Source organism: Bombina bombina, chromosome 1 (assembly GCF_027579735.1).
Source record: "Bombina bombina isolate aBomBom1 chromosome 1, aBomBom1.pri, whole genome shotgun sequence".
Classification (NCBI taxonomy): domain Eukaryota; kingdom Metazoa; phylum Chordata; class Amphibia; order Anura; family Bombinatoridae; genus Bombina; species Bombina bombina.
The window spans coordinates 1,391,524,929-1,391,543,890 of NC_069499.1; the positions used below are offsets into that span (position 1 = coordinate 1,391,524,929).

General features: G+C 42.8%; 1 protein-coding gene across 1 annotated transcript in view; it reads left to right on the forward strand.

The window, feature by feature from the left end:
• LOC128651783 (NACHT, LRR and PYD domains-containing protein 3) overlaps window positions 1–18,962 on the forward strand; it is a 607,406-nt gene that overhangs the window by 111,475 nt on the left and 476,969 nt on the right. Inside the window, exon 2 of the mRNA XM_053704772.1 lies at window positions 16,445–16,507. Coding sequence (XP_053560747.1) covers window positions 16,477–16,507 — 31 coding nt within the window. The 5' untranslated portion in view covers window positions 16,445–16,476. The remainder of the gene's footprint in view (window positions 1–16,444; window positions 16,508–18,962) is intronic.

Genomic DNA, 18,962 nt, shown 5'->3' on the forward strand with positions numbered 1-18,962 from the left:
GTCAAGGTTATCAACAAACCTAGTAAAGAAAGAGGCATTTCTACAATGTGTACAAGACCTCTTAGTGATGGGAGTGATCCACCCAGTTCCGCGAACGGAACGAGGTCAAGGGTTTTACTCAAATCTATTTGTGGTTCCCAAAAAAGAGGGAACCTTCAGACCAATCTTAGACTTAAAAATCTTAAACAAATTCCTAAGGGTTCCATCGTTCAAGATGGAAACCATTCGGACCATCCTACCCATGATCCAAGAGGGTCAATAAATGACCACAGTGGACTTAAAGGATGCCTACCTTCACATACCGATTCACAAAGATCATTATCGGTACCTAAGGTTTGCTTTTCTAGACAGGCATTACCAGTTTGTAGCTCTTCCCTTCGGGTTAGCTACGGCCCCGAGAATTTTTACGAAGGTTCTGGGCTCACTTCTGGCGGTACTAAGACCACGTGCATATCGGTGGCTCCGTACCTAGACGACATTCTGATACAAGCGTCAAGTTTTCAAAATGCAAAGTCTCATACAGAGATAGTTCTAGCATTTCTGAGGTCGCATGGGTGGAAAGTGAACGTGGAAAAGAGTTCTCTGTTAACACTCACAAGGGTTCCTTTTCTAGGGACTCTTATAGATTCTGTAGAGATGAAGATTTACCTGACGGAGTCCAGGTTATCAAAGATTCTCAATGCTTGCCGTGTCCTTCACTCCATTCCAAGCCCATCAGTAGCTCAGTGCATGGAAGTAATCGGCTTAATGGTCGCTGCAATGGACATAGTGCCTTTTGCGCGCCTGCATCTCAGACCGCTGCAAATATGCATGCTAAGTCAATGGAACGTTGATTACTCAGATCTGTCCCCTTTGCTAAATCTGGACCAGGAGACCAGAGATTCTCTTCTCTGGTGGTTGTCTCGGGTTCATCTGTCCAAAGGAATGACCTTTCGCAGACCAGATTGGACGATTGTAACAACAGATGCCAGCCTACTAGGCTGGGGAGCAGTCTGGAATTCCCTGAAGGCTCAGGGATCGTGGACTCAGGAGGAGAAACTCCTCCCAATAAACATTCTAGAATTAAGAGCAATATTCAATGCTCTTCTAGCTTGGCCTCAGTTAGCAACACTGAGGTTAATCAGATTTCAGTCGGACAACATCACGACTGTGGCTTACATCAATCATCAAGGGGGAACCAGGAGTTCCCTAGCGATGTTGGAAGTCTCGAAGATAATTCGCTGGGCAGAGTCTCACTCTTGCCACCTGTCAGCGATCTACATCCCAGGCGTGGAGAACTGGGAGGCGGATTTTCTAAGTCACCAGACTTTTCATCCGGGGGAGTGGGAACTTCACCCGGAGGTATTTGCTCAACTGATTCGTCGTTGGGGCAAACCGGATCTGGATCTCATGGCATCTCGCCAGAACGCCAAGCTTCCTTGTTACGGATCCAGGTCCAGGGACCCGGGAGCTGTGCTGGTAGATGCACTAGCAGCCCCTTGGGTTTTCAACATAGCTTATGTGTTTCCACCTTTTCCGTTGCTACCTCGACTGATTGCCAGGATCAAACAGGAGAGAGCATCAGTGATTCTGATAGCGCCTGCGTGGCCACGCAGGACCTGGTATGCAGACCTAGTGGACATGTCGTCCTGTCCACCATGGTCTCTACCCCTGAGGCAGGACCTTCTAATTCAGGGTCCTTTCAACCATCCAAACCTAATTTCTCTGAGGCTGACTGCTTGGAAATTGAACGCTTGATTCTATCAAAGCGTGGGTTTTCGGATTCGGTTATTGATACATTAATACAGGCTCAGAAACCTGTTACCAGAAAAAATTACCATAAGATATGGCGTAAATATTTATATTGGTGTGAATCCAAGAGTTACTCATGGAGTAAGGTTAGGATTCCTAGGATATTGTCCTTTCTACAAGAGGGTTTAGAAAAGGGCTTATCCGCTAGTTTGCTAAAGGGACAGATTTCTGCTCTGTCTATTCTTTTACACAAGCGTCTGGCAGAGAATCCAGACGTCCAGGCTTTTTGTCAGGCTCTGGCTAGAATTAAGCCTGTATTTAAAACTGTTGCTCCTTCTTGGAGCTTAAACTTGGTTCTTAAAGTTCTGCAGGGTGTTCCGTTTGAACCCCTTCATTCCATTGATATTAAACTTTTATCTTGGAAAGTTCTGTTTTTGATGGCTATTTCCTCGGCTCGAAGAGTCTCTGAGTTATCTGCCTTACATTGTGATTCCCCTTATCTGATCTTTCATTCAGACAAGGTAGTCCTGCGTACTAAACCTGGGTTTTTACCTAAGGTTGTTTCTAACAGGAATATCAATCAAGAGATTGTTGTTCCATCATTATGTCCTAATCCTTCTTCAAAGAAGGAACGTCTTTTGCATATTCTAGACGTGGTCCGTGCCCTGAAGTTCTACTTACAGGCAACTAAAGATTTTCGGCAAACTTCTTCTCTGTTTGTCGTTTACTCTGGACAGAGGAGAGGTCAAAAGGCTTCGGCTACCTCTCTCTCTTTTTGGCTTCGTAGCATAATACGTTTAGCCTATGAGACTGCTGGACAGCAGCCTCCTGAACGAATTACAGCTCATTCCACTAGAGCTGTGGCTTCCACTTGGGCCTTTAAGAATGAGGCCTCTGTTGAACAGATTTGCAAGGCTGCAACTTGGTCTTCACTTCATACTTTTTCCAAATTTTCCAAATTTGATACTTTTGCTTCTTCGGAGGCTGTTTTTGGGAGAAAGGTTCTACAGGCAGTGGTTCCTTCTGTTTAAAGTTCCTGCCTTGTCCCTCCCATCATCCGTGTACTTTAGCTTTGGTATTGGTATCCCATAAGTAATGGATGACCCGTGGACTGAACACACTTAACAAGAGAAAACATAATTTATGCTTACCTGATAAATTTATTTCTCTTGTAGTGTGTTCAGTCCACGGCCCACCCTGTCTTTTTTGAGGCAGGTTCTAAATTTTAAATTATAACTCCAGTCACCACTGCACCCTATAGTTTCTCCTTTCTCGTCTTGTTTCGGTCGAATGACTGGATATGACACGTGAGGGGAGGAGCTATATAGCAGCTCTGCTTGGGTGATCCTCTTGCAACTTCCTGTTGGGAAGGAGAATATATCCCATAAGTAATGGATGACCCGTGGACTGAACACACTACAAGAGAAATAAATTTATCAGGTAAGCATAAATTATGTTATCTGTCAGGAATCCCTGAATATCCCTTGACATGTATATATATTTATTTTTAGTAGACAACACAAAGTATTGATCTAGGCCCATTTTGGTATATTTCATGCCACCAAATGCGATCAAATAAAAAAAATCGTTAACTTTTTCTCAAACTTTTTCACAAACTTTAGGTTTCTCACTGAAATTATTTACAAACAGCGTGTGCAATTATGGCTTAAATGGTTGTAAATGCTTCTCTGGGATACCCTTTGTTCAGAAATAGCAGACATTTATATCTTTGGTAATTAAAAGGCAGCTAAATGCCGCTGTTTACCACACTTGTATTATGCCCAGCAGTGAAGGGGTTTATTAGGTAGCTTGTAGGGTGAATTTTAGCTTTAGTATAGTGTAGTAGACAACCCAAAGTATTGATCTAGGCCCATTTTGGTATATTTCATGCCACCATTTCACCGCAAAATGCAATCAAATAAAACAAATCACCAACATTTTTTCGCCAACTTTTTTTCGCCAACTTTTGATTTATCACTGAAATAATTTACAAACAGCTTGCGCAATTATGGCACAAATGGTTGTAAATGCTTCTCTGGGATCCCCTTTGTTCAGAAATAGCAGACATATATGGCTTTGTCATTACTTTTTGGTACTAAGAAGGCAGCTAAATGCCACTGTGCACCACACTTGTATTATGCCCAGCAGTAAAGGGGTTAATTAGGCAGCTTCTAGGGTTAATTTTAGCTTTAGTATAGAGATCAGCTTCCCACCTGATACATCCCACCCACGAATCCCTCTCAAACAGCTCTCTTCCCTCCCCCATCCCACAATTGTCACCGCCATCTTAAGTACTTTCAGAAAGTCTGCCAGTACTAAAATAATATATTTATATTATTATTTCTGCAGTGTAGGTTCCCCCCTAACACCCCAACCTCCACATTCTCCCCCAAACAGCTCTCTTAACTTCCCCCCTCTTCCTATTTGTGGCCATCTTAGGTACTGGCAGCTGTCTGCCAGTACCCAGTTTCTAAATCAAATTTGCTCATTTTTATGTTTTAATTTTTTTACCCCATTTTTCCATAGTGTAGCTGCCCCCCCTCAATATCCTCCCCCCTCCATCTCCCAGATCCCTTTACCAACAATTATTTCCCTTTACCTCCTACCCCTTAGGCATTGTGTGCACTCACTGCACTGTGCAGCGGTCTTGTGTGCGTACGCGCTCCCGCCCCCCCTCGGCGCACTCCCGGAGCAGCGGCTGGAAATACTCCAGCAATGGGCCACCCACCTGCCTCCCTGCTATGGCTTCCACCCACCAACGATCGGCATAATCGCTGGCCGATGCATAGAGGGCCACAGAGTGGCTCTCTCTGCATCCGTGGGTAAAAAAACGGTATTGCAGTTATGCCTCAATATCCAGGCATCACTGCAATACCTTGAAATAATCTAGAAGCGATCATGATCGCTTCCACCGTTTGAAACCCCTGAGGACGTACAGGGTACTTCCTTGGTCATTAAGTGACAGTTTTTGTAGGACGTACCCTTATGTCCTTGGTAGTTAATGGGTTAATTGTTGATATAATTGCTAGATAAAGACATCAAGACAGATATGTCCCTGTCCACCTTGCAATGTTTTGCATTTGGAAAGTGTTCATTTGAACTACTGTTAGTATCCAATTGTTTAAGTATAATGTATAACAAAAGATGCAGAAAATAACATTTCTTCTACAAGATATGACGAGTCCACGGATTTCATCCTTACTTGTGGGATTTATCCTCCTCCTAACAAGAAGTGGCAAAGAGCACCACAGCAGAGCTGTATATATAGCTCCTCCCTTCCCTCCACCCCCAGTCATTCTCTTTGCCTGTATAGTAATAGGAAGAGGTAAAGTGAGGTGTTAGTTTAGTTTCTTCAATCAAAAAGTTTTTTATTTTAAAATGGTGCCAGTGAGTACTATTTTTCTCAGGGAAAGAGAGAATCTTTCTGCCCTGATGTTGATGATCTTAGCAAACGTTTTCTTAGATCCATGATGGTTCCCACAGCAGCTGAAGGTAGTGTAAGAAAATCTTCAGTGTGGAGAACGTTGTCTTGCTAGAAGCAACTTTGAGGTATGTTCAGTCTTTTTGTTTCTGGGGAGACTTGATGCACAGAACAGGCTGACATTTTTCCCTTTATGGGGAGGGGTAAGCAGTATACACTATGTGTAAAGAAATGGTGTACCTGGAATCCCTTTCTCTTTATTGCCAAAGTATGTAAAATGTTTTTTGTCTTATAAAGAGGGGCTTGACGCTGGGACTTGCAGTTCTGCTTAAAAGCTGTCATGTTATGAAGGTGGTTCGACATATTTGTGCAGGGTTTTTAACTCGATATATGGAGTGTATATAATAGGGCACATGGCTTATACTTAGAGGACATGTTTATTTTTTGTTATGACCCATGCGGGTCTTACCGAGCTTGAATAACGCCCATGGTTGGCGGGGCCTATTTTGCACGCTCAGACGCGCAGTTCAGCCGGATCGCAAGGGCGACAGATTCCTGATCTCTGGTGGGGCCTAAGTTTTCCGGACTTTCAAAGGGCCTGAAAAGCTCCTCGAGCAGCAGCAGTTACATTCCGGGGGCAGGTAGGCGCCACAGCAGAGCTGTGGTGTGGTGCAAGGGCCTAATTAAAGATAATACATAATTTAATTGTTAAAATCATTATTATATTGGTCTGACATATTTCAGCAAGTGGATACAATACTGTTAGAGAGTTTTGGGCACATCCAAATAAGTTTTATTGCTATAAACACGTTTTTGAACGTTTCAGAAAAATAGTTGCGCTTTTGAAATTTAAAGGTGCAGTACAGTTTTTTTCTGCATTAACTTTTGACTATAATTGAATTCAGAGCTAAATGTTTTTAAAATAAAAGAACGACTGTTATAAGATTGCTAGTCTGTTTAACATGTCTGACACTGAGGAGGAAACTCCTTGTTCTATGTGTTTAGATGCCACTGTGGAACCCCCTCAAACTTTTTGTCCCTCGTGTACTGAGAGGGACATTACAATGTAAAGCACAGATTTTATGTAAAGAAGATGTGTCTAAAGATAATTCTCAGTCTGAGGAGAATCAGGGTATACCGCTAACTTCTCCCCAAGCGTCACAACCTTTAACGCCCACCCAAGCGACGCCTGGTTCTTCAACCGCGTCTAATTCCTTTACTCTGCAGAATATGGCTGCAGTTATGTCAACTACCCTTACAGAGGTATTATCTAAGTTGCCAGTGTTACAGGGTAAACACAGTAGGACAGAAGTCAATGTGAATACTGAGTCCTCTAATGCTTTATTAGCTATTTCCGATGTACCCTCAAAGGGATCTGATTTGGGGGTCAGGGAACTTCTGTCTGAGGGGGAACTTTCCGATTCGGGAAAGAAATTTGTCTCCTCAGATAGATCTGGATCAGGAGACAAGAGACTCCCTTCTTTGGTGGTTGTCGCCGGATCATCTGTCCCAAGGGACGTGTTTCCGCAGACCTTCATGGGTGACAGTGACAACGGACGCCAGTCATCTAGGCTGGAGTGCAGTCTAGAATTCCCTGAAGGCTCAGGGTGTGTGGACTCAGCCGGAGTCTCTTCTTCCAATCAACATTCTGGAATTGAGGGCAATATTCAATGCGCTTCAGGCGTGGCCTCAGTTGGCTTCGGCCATATTCACCCGCTTTCATTCGGACAACATAACGACTGTGGCTTACATCAATCATCAGGGAGGAACAAGGAGTTCCTTAGTGATGACAGAAGTATCCAAGATTATTTGGTGGGCGGACCATCCGGAGGTCTTTGCCACTCTGATCCTCAAATGGGACAGGCCGGAATTGGATCTGATGCGTCTTGTCAGAATGCCAAGCTCCCGAGATATGGATCCAGATCAAGGGATCCTCAGGCCGAACTGATAGATGCCTTGGCAGAGCCTTGGTTGTTCAACCTAGCTTATGTGTTTCCACCGTTTGCTCTCCTTCCCCGGGTGATTGCTCGGATCAAACAGGAGAGGGCTTCAGTAATTCTAATCGCGCCTGTGTGGCCTCGCAGGATTTGTTATGCCGATCTAGTGGACATGTCCTCTCTGCCGCCGTGGAAGCTTCTATTGAGGCAGGATCTTCTCATTCAGGGACCTTTTCAACACCCCAATGTAGTTTCTCTGCAGCTGACTGCTTGGAGATTGAACACTTGATTTTATCTAAGCGGGGGTTTTCTGATTCGGTCATTGATACTTTGATTCAGGCGCGTAAGCCTGTTACTAGAAAGATCTACCATAAGATATGACGTAAATATCTTTATTGGTGCGAATCCAAGGGCTACTCATGGAGTAGAGTTAGGATTCCCAGAATTCTGTCTTTTCTCCAAGAAGGATTGGAGAAAGGGTTATCAGCGAGTTCCTTAAAGGGACAAATATCTACAAACGTTTGGCAGAGGTTCCAGACGTTCAGTCTTTTTGTCAGGCTCTGACCAGAATCAAGCCTGTGTTTAGACCAATTGCTCCACCCTGGAGTTTGAATTTAGTTCTTAAAGTTCTTCAAGGGGTTCCGTTTGAACCCATGCATTCCATAGATATTAAGTTGTTATCTTGGAAAGTTTTGATTTTGGTTGCTATTTCTTCTGCTCGTAGAGTTTCTTAGCTTTCAGCGTTACAATGTGACTCGCCTTATCTTATCTTCCATTCTGATAAGGTGGTTTTGCGTACCAAACCTGGATTCCTTCCTAAGGTTGTTACTAATAAGAATATTAATCAAGAAATTGTTGTTCCTTCTCTGTGTCCTAATCCTTCCTCCAAGAAGGAGCGTCTATTACACAACTTGGACATGGTTCAGGCTTTAAAGTTTTATTTGCAAGCGACCAAAGATTTCCGTCAAACATCTTCTTTGTTGTCTATTCTGGAAAACGTAGGGGTCAAAAAGCTACGGCTACCTCTCTTGCCTTTTGGCTGAAAAGCATAATCCGTTTGGCATACGAGACTGCTGGACAGCAGCCGCTTGAAAGAATTACAGTTCACTCTACTAGAGCGGTGGCTTCTACATGGGCTTTTAAAAATGATGCTTCTGTTGAACAGATTTGTAAGGCTGCGACTTGGTCTTCGCTTCATACCTTTTCCAAATTTTACAAATTTGATACCTTTGCTTCTTCGGAGGCTATTTTTGGGAGAAAAGTTCTTCAAGCAGTGGTGCCTTCTGTTTAATCATCTGTCTTGTCCCTCCCGTTCATCCGTGTCCTGTAGCTTTGGTATTGTATCCCACAAGTAAAGGATGAATCCGTGGACTCGTCGTACCTTATAGAAGAAAAGTAAATTTATGCTTACCTGATAAATTGATTTCATCTATGGTAAGACGAGTCCACGGCCTGCCCTGTCATTTTAAGACAGATTATATTTTTTTGATTTAAAATCGGTCACCTCTGCACCTTGTAGTTTCTCCTTTTTCTTCCTGTACCTTCGGTCGAATGACTGGGGGGTGGAGCTAAGGGATGATCTATATAGACATCTCTGCTGTGGTGCTCTTTGCCACTTCCTGTTAGGAAGGATAATATCCCACAAGTAAAGGATGAATCCGTGGACTCGTCTTACCATAGAAGAAATCAATTTATCAGGTAAGCATAAATTTACTTTTTTATTTTCTGTAATTTAGTGTTTTTTTTTTTTTGTACTTTAGTTTATTTAATTTAATTGTATTTAATTGTAGTTAGTTTAGGTAATTAATTTAATGATAGTGTAGTGTTAGGTGTAATTGTAATTTAGGTTAGGATTTATTTTACAGGTATATTTGTCTTTATTTTAACTAGGTAGTTATTATATAGTTAATAACTATTTAATAACTATTGTACCTAGTTAAAATAAATACAAAGTTGCCTGTAAAATAAATATAAACCCTAAGATAGGTACAAATGTAACTATTAGTTATATTGTAGCTAGCTTAGGGTTTATTTTACAGGTAAGTATTTTTAAATAGGACTAATTTATTTGATTGTAGTTATTTTATTTCGTTTTATTTAAATTATATTTAATAATTGGGGGCCGGAGATTAGGGGTTAATAAATAAAAAGTAGGTGTCGGCGATGTTGGGGGCAGCAGATTAGGGGTTCATAGGGATAATGTAGGTGGTGGCAGTGTCCGGAGCGCCAGATTAAGGGTTAAAAATATACTGCAGGTGTCAGCGATGTCGGGGACGGCAGATTAGAGGTTAATAAGTGTAAGATTAGGGGTGTTTAGACTCGGGTTCATGTTAGGGTGTTAGGTGTAGACATAACTTTTATTTTTCCATAGGAATCAATGGGGCTGCGTTAGAAGCTGAACGCAGCTTTTTTGCAGGTGTTAGGTTTTTTTCAGCCAGCTCAGCCCCATTGTTTCCTATGGGGAAATCGTGCACAAGCATGTTCAGCCAGCTTACCGCTGAGTTAAGCAACGCTGGTATTACAGGGAGAAGTGGCGCTAAATTTGCTCAACGCTCACTTTTCTGAGGCTATCGCAGCCATTCAGAAAAGTTGTAATACCAGCGTTGTTTAAAGTGAGCGCTGGTAAAAAAAGGAGCGTTAGCAATGCTAGTCTTTACCAACAAAACTTGTTTTTTTCAGCCGATTCTGCCCCATTGATTCCTATGGGGAAATCGTGCACAAGCACGTTTTACCAGCTCACCGCTACCGTAAGCAACGCTGGTATTGAGGTGAGACGTGGAGCTAATTTTTGCTCTACGCTCAACTTTTTGCGACTAACGCCGGGTTTAAAAAACCCCGTAATACCAGCGTTGTCTTAAGTGAGCGATGAGAAAAACTGCTCGTTAGAAACGCACCCCTGTTACCGCAAAACTCGTAATCTCGGTGAAAGTTAGTTAATTTGCAATTCCCCTCTTTCTCGCTTTCCCCTTTCACCTTGAAGGACCTTGTTGAAATATTTTTATTGGAATTTCTCCAACATAGGTGTGTCCGGTCCACGGCGTCATCCTTACTTGTGGGATATTCTCTTCCCCAACAGGAAATGGCAAAGAGCCCAGCAAAGCTGGTCACATGATCCCTCCTAGGCTCCGCCTACCCCAGTCATTCTCTTTGCCGTTGTACAGGCAACATCTCCACGGAGATGGCTTAGAGTTTTTTAGTGTTTAACTGTAGTTTTTATTATTCAATCAAGAGTTTGTTATTTTAAAATAGTGCTGGTATGTACTATTTACTCTGAAACAGAAAAGAGATGAAGATTTCTGTTTGTATGAGGAAAATGATTTTAGCAACCGTTACTAAAATCCATGGCTGTTCCACACAGGACTGTTGAGAGGAATTAACTTCAGTTGGGGGAACAGTGAGCAGTCTCTTGCTGCTTGAGGTATGACACATTCTAACAAGACGATGTAATGCTGGAAGCTGTCATTTTCCCTATGGGATCCGGTAAGCCATGTTTATTAAGATAGTAAATAAGGGCTTCACAAGGGCTTATTAAGACTGTAGACTTTTTCTGGGCTAAATCGATTCATATATTAACACATATTTAGCCTTGAGGAATCATTTAATCTGGGTATTTTGATAAGATTATATCGGCAGGCACTGTTTTAGACACCTTATTCTTTAGGGGCTTTCCCAAATCATAGGCAGAGCCTCATTTTCGCGCCGGTGTTGCGCACTTGTTTTTGAGAGGCATGACATGCAGTCGCATGTGTGAGGAGCTCTGATACATAGAAAAGACTTTCTGAAGGCGTCATTTGGTATCGTATTCCCCTTTGGGCTTGGTTGGGTCTCAGCAAAGCAGATACCAGGGACTGTAAAGGGGTTAAAGTTAAAAACGGCTCCGGTTCCGTTATTTTAAGGGTTAAAGCTTCCAAATTTGGTGTGCAATACTTTTAAGGCTTTAAGACACTGTGGTGAAATTTTGGTGAATTTTGAACAATTCCTTCATATTTTTTCGCAATTGCAGTAATAAAGTGTGTTCAGTTTAAAATTTAAAGTGACAGTAACGGTTTTATTTTAAAACGTTTTTTGTACTTTGTTATCAAGTTTATGCCTGTTTAACATGTCTGAACTACCAGATAGACTGTGTTCTGAATGTGGGGAAGCCAGAGTTCCTTCTCATTTAAATAAATGTGATTTATGTGACAATGACAATGATGCCCAAGATGATTCCTCAAGTGAGGGGAGTAAGCATGGTACTGCATCATTCCCTCCTTCGTCTACACGAGTCTTGCCCACTCAGGAGGCCCCTAGTACATCTAGCGCGCCAATACTCCTTACTATGCAACAATTAACGGCTGTAATGGATAATTCTATCAAAAACATTTTAGCCAAAATGCCCACTTATCAGCGTAAGCGCGACTGCTCTGTTTTAGATACTGAAGAGCATGACGACGCTGATGATAATGGTTCTGAAAGGCCCCTACACCAGTCTGATGGGGCCAGGGAGGTTTTGTCTGAGGGAGAAATTTCAGATTCAGGGAAAATTTCTCAACAAGCTGAACCTGATGTGATTACATTTAAATTTAAGTTGGAACATCTCCGCGCTCTGCTTAAGGAGGTATTATCCACTCTGGATGATTGTGACAATTTGGTCATCCCAGAGAAACTATGTAAACTGGACAAGTTCCTAGAGGTCCCGGGGCTCCCAGAAGCTTTTCCTATACCCAAGCGGGTGGCGGACATTGTAAATAAAGAATGGGAAAGGCCCGGTATACCTTTCGTCCCTCCCCCCATATTTAAAAAATTGTTTCCTATGGTCGACCCCAGAAAGGACTTATGGCAGACAGTCCCCAAGGTCGAGGGAGCGGTTTCCACTTTAAACAAACGCACCACTATACCCATAGAAGATAGTTGTGCTTTCAAAGATCCTATGGATAAAAAATTAGAAGGTTTACTTAAAAAGATGTTTGTTCAGCAGGGTTACCTTCTACAACCAATTTCATGCATTGTCCCTGTCGCTACAGCTGCGTGTTTCTGGTTCGATGAGCTGGTGAAGGCGGTCGATAGTGATTCTCCTCCTTATGAGGAGATTATGGACAGAATCAATGCTCTCAAATTGGCTAATTCTTTCACCCTAGACGCCACTTTGCAATTGGCTAGGTTAGCGGCTAAGAATTCTGGGTTTGCTATTGTGGCGCACAGAGCGCTTTGGTTGAAATCTTGGTCAGCTGATGCGTCTTCCAAGAACAAACTACTTAACATTCCTTTCAAGGGGAAAACGCTGTTTGGCCCTGACTTGAAAGAGATTATCTCTGATATCACTGGGGGTAAGGGCCACGCCCTTCCTCAGGATCGGCCTTTCAAGGCCAAAAATAAACCTAATTTTCGTCCCTTTCGTAGAAACGGACCAGCCCAAAGTGCTACGTCCTCTAAGCAAGAGGGTAATACTTCTCAAGCCAAGCAAGCTTGGAGACCAATGCAAGGCTGGAACAAGGGAAAGCAGGCCAAGAAACCTGCCACGGCTACCAAGACAGCATGAAATGTTGGCCCCCGATCCGGGACCGGATCTGGTGGGGGGCAGACTCTCTCTCTTCGCTCAGGCTTGGGCAAGAGATGTTCTGGATCCTTGGGCACTAGAAATAGTCTCCCAAGGTTATCTTCTGGAATTCAAGGGGCTTCCCCCAAGGGGGAGGTTCCACAGGTCTCAGTTGTCTTCAGACCACATAAAAAGACAGGCATTCTTACATTGTGTAGAAGACCTGTTAAAAATGGGAGTGATTCATCCTGTTCCATTAGGAGAACAAGGGATGGGGTTCTACTCCAATCTGTTCATAGTTCCCAAAAAAGAGGGAACGTTCAGACCAATCTTAGATCTCAAGATCTTAAACAAGTTTCTCAAGGTTCCATCGTTCAAAATGGAAACCATTCGAACAATTCTTCCTTCCATCCAGGAAGGTCAATTCATGACCACGGTGGATTTAAAGGATGCGTATCTACATATTCCTATCCACAAGGAACATCATCGGTTCCTAAGGTTCGCATTCCTGGACAAGCATTACCAATTCGTGGCGCTTCCTTTCGGATTAGCCACTGCTCCAAGGATTTTCACAAAGGTACTAGGGTCCCTTCTAGCGGTGCTAAGACCAAGGGGCATTGCTGTAGTACCTTACTTGGACGACATTCTGATTCAAGCGTCGTCCCTTCCTTAAGCAAAGGCTCACACGGACATCGTCCTGGCCTTTCTCAGATCTCACGGATGGAAAGTGAACGTGGAAAAGAGTTCTCTATCTCCGTCAACAAGGGTTCCCTTCTTGGGAACAATAATAGACTCCTTAGAAATGAGGATTTTTCTGACAGAGGCCAGAAAAACAAAACTTCTAGACTCTTGTCGGATACTTCATTCCGTTCCTCTTCCTTCCATAGCGCAGTGCATGGAAGTGATAGGTTTGATGGTAGCGGCAATGGACATAGTTCCTTTTGCGCGCATTCATCTAAGACCATTACAACTGTGCATGCTCAGTCAGTGGAATGGGGACTATACAGACTTGTCTCCGAGGATACAAGTAAATCAGAGGACCAGAGACTCACTCCGTTGGTGGCTGTCCCTGGACAACCTGTCACAAGGGATGACCTTCCGCAGACCAGAGTGGGTCATTGTCACGACCGACGCCAGTCTGATGGGCTGGGGCGCGGTCTGGGGATCCCTGAAAGCTCAGGGTCTTTGGTCTCGGGAAGAATCTCTTCTACCGATAAATATTCTGGAACTGAGAGCGATATTCAATGCTCTCAAGGCTTGGCCTCAGCTAGCGAGGGCCAAGTTCATACGGTTTCAATCAGACATGACGACTGTTGCGTACATCAACCATCAGGGGGGAACAAGGAGTTCCCTGGCGATGGAAGAAGTGACCAAAATCATTCAATGGGCGGAGACTCACTCCTGCCACCTGTCTGCAATCCACATCCCAGGAGTGGAAAATTGGGAAGCGGATTTTCTGAGTCGTCAGACATTGCATCCGGGGGGAGTGGGAACTCCATCCGGAAATCTTTGCCCAAATCACTCAACTGTGGGGCATTCCAGACATGGATCTGATGGCCTCTCGTCAGAACTTCAAAGTTCCTTGCTACGGGTCCAGATCCAGGGATCCCAAGGCGACTCTAGTAGATGCACTAGTAGCACCTTGGACCTTCAAACTAGCTTATGTATTCCCGCCGTTTCCTCTCATCCCCAGGCTGGTAGCCAGGATCAATCAGGAGAGGGCGTCGGTGATCTTGATAGCTCCTGCGTGGCCACGCAGGACTTGGTATGCAGATCTGGTGAATATGTCATCGGCTCCACCATGGAAGCTACCTTTTGAGACGAGACCTTCTTGTTCAAGGTCCGTTCGAACATCCGAATCTGGTCTCACTCCAGCTGACTGCTTGGAGATTGAACGCTTGATCTTATCGAAGCGAGGGTTCTCAGATTCTGTTATTGATACTCTTGTTCAGGCCAGAAAGCCTGTAACTAGAAAAATTTACCACAAAATTTGGAAAAAATATATCTGTTGGTGTGAATCTAAAGGATTCCCTTGGGACAAGGTTAAGATTCCTAAGATTCTATCCTTCCTTCAAGAAGGATTGGAAAAAGGATTATCTGCAAGTTCCTTGAAGGGACAGATTTCTGCCTTGTCTGTGTTACTTCACAAAAAGCTGGCAGCTGTGCCAGATGTTCAAGCCTTTGTTCAGGCTCTGGTTAGAATCAAGCCTGTTTACAAACCTTTGACTCCTCCTTGGAGTCTCAACTTAGTTCTTTCAGTTCTTCAGGGGGTTCCGTTTGAACCCTTACATTCCGTTGATATTAAGTTATTATCTTGGAAAGTTTTGTTTTTGGTTGCAATTTCTTCTGCTAGAAGAGTTTCAGAATTATCTGCTCTGCAGTGTTCTCCTCCTTATCTGGTGTTCCATGCAGATAAGGTGGTTTTACGTACTAAACCTGGTTTTCTTCCAAAAGTTGTTTCTAACAAAAACATTAACCAGGAGATTATCGTACCTTCTCTGTGTCCGAAACCAGTTTCAAAGAAGGAACGTTTTGTTGCACAATTTGGATGTTGTTCGCGCTCTAAAATTCTATTTAGACGCTACAAAGGATTTTAGACAAACATCTTCCTTGTTTGTTGTTTATTCCGGTAAAAGGAGAGGTCAAAAAGCAACTTCTACCTCTCTCTCTTTTTGGATTAAAAGCATCATCAGATTGGCTTACGAGACTGCCGGACGGCAGCCTCCCGAAAGAATCACAGCTCATTCCACTAGGGCTGTGGCTTCCACATGGGCCTTCAAGAACGAGGCTTCTGTTGATCAGATATGTAGGGCAGCGACTTGGTCTTCACTGCACACTTTTACCAAATTTTACAAGTTTGATACTTTTGCTTCTTCTGAGGCTATTTTTGGGAGAAAGGTTTTGCAAGCCGTGGTGCCTTCCATCTAGGTGACCTGATTTGCTCCCTCCCATCATCCGTGTCCTAAAGCTTTGGTATTGGTTCCCACAAGTAAGGATGACGCCGTGGACCGGACACACCTATGTTGGAGAAAACAGAATTTATGTTTACCTGATCAATTACTTTCTCCAACGGTGTGTCCGGTCCACGGCCCGCCCTGGTTTTTTAATCAGGTCTGATAATTTATTTTCTTTAACTACAGTCACCACGGTATCATATGGTTTCTCCTATGCAAATATTCCTCCTTAACGTCGGTCGAATGACTGGGGTAGGCGGAGCCTAGGAGGGATCATGTGACCAGCTTTGCTGGGCTCTTTGCCATTTCCTGTTGGGGAAGAGAATATCCCACAAGTAAGGATGACGCCGTGGACCGGACACACCGTTGGAGAAAGTACTGTATCAGGTAAACATAAATTCTGTTTCTTCTAGGAGTCTAGGAGCCAACCAATATACTTAGCAGACACATTTAGTTTTTTTTAATAAATGTGTGTTAATATGTATGTGTGTGTGTGAGTGAGTGTGTGTATAGATGTGTGTGTTAATGTGTGTTTGTGTGAAAATGTGGGTGGGTGTTAATATGTGTGTGTGTTAATGTGTGTTTTAATGTGTATGTGTGTGTGTGTTAAATTCTAGTGATCATCCAATCAGCGTGTGTGTCATTTGACAATCTTAAAGTCCAGCCCCTTTAAAGCCATTAGAAAGACTATGTAGAGAGTGGATTTGACGCTCTATACATCACAGCCCAACCAAAAAGGGAAATGAAGGGGGGCGGAGGAACAGACAATACCAATTAGTATTATAAATCTTTTATTATTAAATATATTTACACTTTTGAAAAAAATAAAAGTATTATGTGGTTTTACTTGCAAATTAATATATTTTTCATTGCAACTTTCTTATAGTCTGGAATTTACCATCACTTTAAAGAAAGAAAATGGCTTCGTTATCTGGAAACGTAACGAAAGGTTAGTACTAACAGTAATCAACTTTTTAAATATTATATTATGGGAACATTCTAAAGCAAAACAATTTTGAATTACTAACCCTAGCTTAAAGGGACAGTGTACCATAAAATTGGTTTCCCCTTAATGGTCTAGATTACAAGTGGCCACTATCAAAATTGTTCACTCGCACTAACTGCGCTCAAAGTAAAATATTAATGTGGCCGGGTATTACAATTTGAAAGTAAAAAATTAGCTTGTGAGCGATACCCAATGTACTCATTTCAGAACTTCTGATATTGCGACTGTGCTAACACTTATCACTTGCACACTTACCTGACACAGTGTTAGACCAACTGTGCTAAAGCCAAAGGTAGTTATGAATACTTGTAAAAGTGCATATTAGCACGGTCGATATGTACATTGAAAGTAATGATTGCACTCAAAAGAAAGTCGGGTGCTAACCCTTCTCAGTTTATAGTGGTTATAGTGCTTTACCATGGACTCCATTGTTGTCCAGAACATTTGGGATATATTTTTCTGCCACTAGGAGGAGGACACGCACCCTCACAAGCGCTTTAATTCCTCCTACCTCCTCTCCCACTCAGTTTGTTTTTGGCCTCTGAGGAGAGAGGTTGAGAGAGGTGCACGGCAAGCAAGATTTTATTATTTTCTCACTGATTATTTATTGGGATCTCAGACCTGACCTGAGACCCAGTACCCCTCTTCCATCTTCACTCAGAGAAGACTAGATTATTTCTCCAAGATTCTGAGTGAATTAGGGGTAAAGGAATACCTCAATTATGGCATGTCAGTACTCTCATGGGTAAATACCTCAGCCATAATTGCCCTCATGCTTTGCAGGCACCCTACCTTTTATCCTTCACCTGAGGGGTTGCTGGTATATCCGCAAGTATCCTCTGCAGTATATACTTACTCTGGATGGGCTCTCTTCTGGATCAGCATTCTGTAAGGGAGAAAGACTGCAGCAAACTGGTAAGATACAGTGGAGGGGTGCTGCAGTCCAGGTAAGTGACTCAGACACTAAACACATCCCAGGAACTATTCCTAGTGCTGTCCTTTTATAGGTACTATATTTTGCAGTTAATTTGTCCTGTTTATTATGCAAAACTATTCAAGTGGACCAAACTAACCAGTTATATACTAATTGTGTTCCACATCTCCAATTCCCAAGCCATAATCTTGTCAATATGACACCAGGCAGACAATTAGTGCCCACGTCTGTTTTTGAAGGCCAGGTGGATTCCACTGACTTTTCTCCAGAGTATAAATAGAGTCTTGAAAAGACTATGACAGAGATTTAAGTGACTATCCCCAAACCAAATAAGTATAAGCAAAAGCCAGAAGATCTACTTCACACTACCTATAATGCGCAGGGTCTATCCCCCAGGCTCAGTTACCACCAACCTTACAAAACTCTTGACTTAGCTGAGCCTCTTTCTGAGGGCTCTGCGGGTGTATTCTCCTGTGGACCTTGATCCAATGCCTGAGGCTGATTCCATGTTAGATTTAAAGAGGACCATATCCGTTTCCTACTTCAGGAAGTTTTGAATACCTTGCAACTTATCAGAACTGAATCCGTAGGATTCCAAACCTGTAAAGTTGAATCAAGTTTTCAAAGCTCCGCCTAAAGTGCCTAAGCCCTTTGAAGCACAAGACTTAGTCACAGACTATGAAGCCAAAGAATGGAAGAAACCAGGCATTCCTTTTGCACCTTCAAACAGGTTTAAAAAAATGTATCCACTTTCAGAAAGAATTTAACAACCTGGGAAGTAGTTCCTAAGGTTGATGGAGCTATTTCCAGTCTCACTACTATTCTTATGGAGGATAGTTTTTAGTTAAGGGATCCAATGGATCGCAAATCTGAGCCCTTACTTAGGAAATTATTCTCCCAATCGGCTCTTCAGCTTAGACCTGCAGTTGCAAACATCTGTGTGGCCACTGCGGTGTCCTTCTGGTGTGATTCTTTTTCTCAGATGGATTCTGATCAATCTTCTGAGGATATAACCAACTGCATTAAAGTCATTAAAATGGCTAATGATTTAATTTGTGATGCAGTATTTGAAATAATCATAAAAATATGTCCGTTACTGTTTTCTTAAAGAGAATTCATTGTGTGTAAATCTTGGTCAGCCGACATGGTTTCTAAGAGAACTGTCTCTGGGGGGGAAAGAGGGCTTTTCTTGTTCAGGACAAGAAATCCAAGAGGAAGTACAAACAAACAAATTGTTTTTGTACCTTTTTTCTCACCTAGAGATCAAAAGTCCCCTCCAACCAGAGCTCTGAATCCTCCAAACCTTCTTGGAAAACAGATCTTCTTGGTTTAAAAACAAACAGACCAAAAATTCCAACTCAAATCAGAAATCTACATGAACATCAGACCTCCATAAGAATGGTTTCTCCAACATAGGTGTGTCCGGTCCACGGCGTCATCCTTACTTGTGGGATATTCTCTTCC